This window comes from Cystoisospora suis, assembly GCF_002600585.1.
Source record: "Cystoisospora suis strain Wien I chromosome Unknown contig_1749, whole genome shotgun sequence".
NCBI lineage: Eukaryota > Apicomplexa > Conoidasida > Eucoccidiorida > Sarcocystidae > Cystoisospora > Cystoisospora suis.
The window spans coordinates 49,725-53,420 of NW_027154549.1; the positions used below are offsets into that span (position 1 = coordinate 49,725).

Sequence of the window (3,696 nt, forward strand, 5' to 3'; positions counted from 1 at the left end):
TTACCCTTGGGCAAATGATCAGGGGTGGGATGCCCATATCGGTGAAGCGCATAGGAACTACGTACGTGGAGCGGGTCCTCGGCTCCGTTGAGTGATTGCTGGAAAGCAGTGCTGTGAACTGGGGGCGCTAAAAGAACAGTCCGCAAGGAGGACGGATTCGCAACCTGATAGACCTGCTGTCGAGGAATACACTCTAGGACCCCCGCCTACATTCGTTGTGGACCGCGGAGGCGAAATGCAGAGCTACGACAGCAGGACATGGCCGATACAGCTTAGACACTGGAGACGACCTTTCGGATCACGGTAAACTGCGCTTTGGTCGATAGACCGCGCTTGTGACGGCTGGTCCTACGACCTTATTCGCGTCTACTATTCCGGAGAGCGAAGTGTTCAGTTCATCAAGTTGAGCTACGCCTTCGCCGATTTTCGCCACTCACGCTTACCCCGCGGACCTCACTGAAGGATCGCATAGCCGTGGACCGTCAGTAGTTACTAAAAGATACCACCTGCGTTTCGAGGGTGTCTGGACAGAACAACTGCCGGCCATAGCGAAACACCGCTTGTTCGCAGATGCCTTCCATACCTGGACGACTGCACCGATCTACGACAGCAAGCTTGGATACGGTTTCCTCATTGTAGTTCCACTGTTCAGCCATCTTCCGCGGCTTCTACAGTATTCACGCGCAGCGAGCCCAAATGCTGCAGTGTTCGCTAGAGGCTACCTGGCAACCATCTGGAAAGTATGCGTACACGAGCCCCGTCAGGTCAGGGACCAGCCAGGTGAGCAACAGGGTATCCAGGCGTGCACTGTAAGCGCACTCCGCACCTTTTTTCTCTGGTCACAAGAAGTCACAGCGGTCAAAATTCGCGTGAGGACCTGTCAAGCTACCGCAGTGGCACCACACGTAACACCTCAAACACCCACATTGACTAGCAGTCTTCAGATACGAGCATCCATCCGATGCAGAGGTAAGCAGGCACCTTTCTTTGCGACCTTAGGAAGGTGGGGCGGGCGCGGAACGGGCTTTGTTGAGCACGACCCTGCTAGGAGGCGCCATTTGTGTCAGTAGTTCGAGTCACTCACAGTTCAAAGGGAAACCGACTACATACACGATACAAAAAAAAAAAAGCAATTTCGGCTCTTCCTTGGCTTGTCAACTTCCCTGACCATCTCTTGAGAGCAGCGGCGTTGTAGGGTCGTTGCCAAGGACCCTCCTTTCCTTCCAGCTGACGTACGGACACGTCGCTTGCACATTGCCCACTAGCGCGGAAGTGTACGCCGTGCGAGCATCGAACACGCCAGCACCTCCTTCAGATGACCGGAAGAATTCCTGCTGCGCTCACAACAGTCACGATTGCTGCGCTCAGAGCAACTGTGAGGGCCGAGCGGGCAGAGAGTCCTGAGCCTGAACTGCCAAACCACCCCTGGAAGAGCTGTCCTCCTTCTTTGGACATTTTCGCCATGGTGTCGAATCCTAAGCTGTTGGCGATTAAAACCTGAAGAGGGAAACCTTGGACCAAGAACACATTGCCCTCGTTGCGCATGTTATCCTCCACGTTCTGTAGCATTCTGAAGTTTCCGTCCTTCTCGTCACGGCTTTGTAGGTGCTTGGGATTCAGCATCTTGTAAAACCGCAGCATTGTCTCTGTAGCAACAGGAAGCGGCTGGCGCGCCACGTACCAACGGACGTTCTCCTGGCAGCCAGGAATGGTCGTGCTTCCGTCGTAGGCAAAGAATTCGGTATTGGTAAGCTGTACCATCATCATCAAAGACTGCAGGTTCAAAGGATGGGGCAACTCCACCTTCTCCGACTGTCCTTCTGCATTAACAAAAGGCAGCAAGTCCGAACGCACATAACAAAAGAACCCTGGAAAACCCCGCGCCTGTGCACAATGTTATTGAGCGAAACAGGCACCATGAAAGAAACCGTGGAGCATTTTTGGCTGGTCGGGTTGCCTGTTTGCAGACATTCATGGTTCGTGGGATTTTATCAGCCAAATGACTCACCTTGGCTTTTAATTGTTTCCGCGCTTAGAAGAGTGCTAAGAAGTCGTTCCGACGGTAGGCTTCTCAGTTCGGCAAGACTGGTCTGGTCAAGCTCCTCGCTCATGAATGTCAGAGAGATAACACGCCAGTGAGACGATGGCAGACTTGGATCAGTTCCATTGGCATTGTTCCGTTTTAGAGCCTCCTCGACATCAGGTAAATTGAGAGAGCTTTGAGCAAAGAGTGCAAGATACGGCAATGACGTGTGGTTGACGCTGGTCGAAGCCTCGAAGGATAGCAGATCATTTGAATAATGCCAGATTTGCATTTCAATTTCCCGCCTATTCGCTTCGCCCTGGAAAGTATGCTCGGAAGGCGAGTGAAAGAAAATGTGCTGAGCTGCGTACATCTCAGTAGTGTCAGTAGGGAAAAGAGCTCCAAGAGTTGTCATGCTGTCATCGGGGACGCGCACCTGAAACACCTTGTCTGTCTTGTAAATTTCTACCTGAGTAAACTGGTGTGGGTATGTATAGAAGATGTCACCCCTCTTCCACGGCTTGAAAGCTCTGTACGGCAACGGCGAACCAGCAAATGCGTTCATATACATAGTTGTGAGGTTCCGGTATTCAGGTTCCTGGAGACCCTCTATATGTAAATCCACCGGTGACTGCTTCATGCCTGTTTTACACAAGCCGCCCCAATCCTCGCCGTGCCGTCTATAATCCCATTCGGACTCAGGCAGCGATGAGAAGCGAGGTATAGAGCCAGTTGCTCGGCTGAGCTGATCCTGCTGGTCGACCCACTGTTGAATCATGGAATGCGAACGTTCTGTCTCTTCTGTGAGCGTACGATGAAAGGCAGGTCCGCGTCCCGCGCGAGCTGCAGCTTCGTGGGCTCCTATAGCACCCAGACGATCCGCCTGCAAAAGGAAGTCAGGAGTTGGGTGCCGCTGCTGGCTATGGAAACCGTTCACCCAAGTTGTTGAAAGAACAAGTGACAACGTGGCGTGAGTGGCTAGGACTAGGCGCCAATGCAGCCTGGGAGAAGACGGCCGAGCAAGTCGGCCAGAAACGATATGTTTCATCGTTGAGAGGTGGATTCAGACCGGGCAAGAGGTACCTGCGGAAGACAAGCTTCGGAAGAAGAACGGCGGCCTCCCAGAGTTTGACGTGTTCAGAACCGCGTAGGAATTGAGTTCACGGCTTGCAACTCAGGGCCAGAAAGAAGACGTCCAGCAGTTCTCGAAAGAAAAGGAACCCTTGAACACAAGTCCAAAGGGAACGCAGCCGATGAAGGGTCCGAATGTCTGTGTATGCACGTTGGAAGCTCGTTACGTATCAAGACAAGACCCCTCACGACCCTCCGGGCTCCTCATGACTGCTGCAGGAATAAAGACGGTGCTGCCTGTGGCATGAAGCCCCCTGCCTTGGGAAATGTCGACAACTACGCGAGGTTTGCCATCCGGTTGAACCTTTGCCGTATGATAAACAGTCTCCTCTCTCGGTCCCTGATGGCGGTGGAGGGAGCGGCAACAAGACACGAGGGACTAGCGGACGAACAGAAGGCATAGCCTAGCCTAACGCACCGGTGCCACCGCTTGACGGGCGGAGATCTCCAACACGAAAAGCGAATCCAGATCTGCAGACCTTGAGACCACTATGTCTAAAGAAAAAAACACGCTAGGTCGCAAGGACAAGCGCACCGTTCGC

General features: G+C 53.2%; 1 protein-coding gene across 1 annotated transcript; it reads right to left on the reverse strand.

Annotated features, from left to right (window-relative positions):
- Positions 1 to 981: 981 nt before the first annotated feature.
- On the reverse strand, positions 982 to 3,696 carry CSUI_003882 (duplicated carbonic). The gene is made up of 2 exons (XM_068064077.1): positions 2,009 to 3,696; positions 982 to 1,820 (listed from the first exon to the last, which is right to left on the reverse strand). Exons 1-2 carry the CDS (start codon positions 3,069 to 3,071, stop codon positions 1,312 to 1,314), a joined length of 1,572 nt encoding a protein of 523 aa, XP_067923947.1. The 5' UTR covers positions 3,072 to 3,696; the 3' UTR covers positions 982 to 1,311.

What these genes read in the sequence shown, in the direction of transcription:
- CSUI_003882 (XM_068064077.1), bottom strand. Translation starts at nt 3,071, where the DNA reads ATGAAACATATCGTTTCTGGCCGACTTGCTCGGCCGTCTTCTCCCAGG. An exon ending in GGAAACAATTAAAAGCCAAG is followed by an intron (nt 1,821 to 2,008) that starts GTGAGTCATTTG and finishes TTGTTAATGCAG; the next exon opens with AAGGACAGTCGGAGAAGGTG.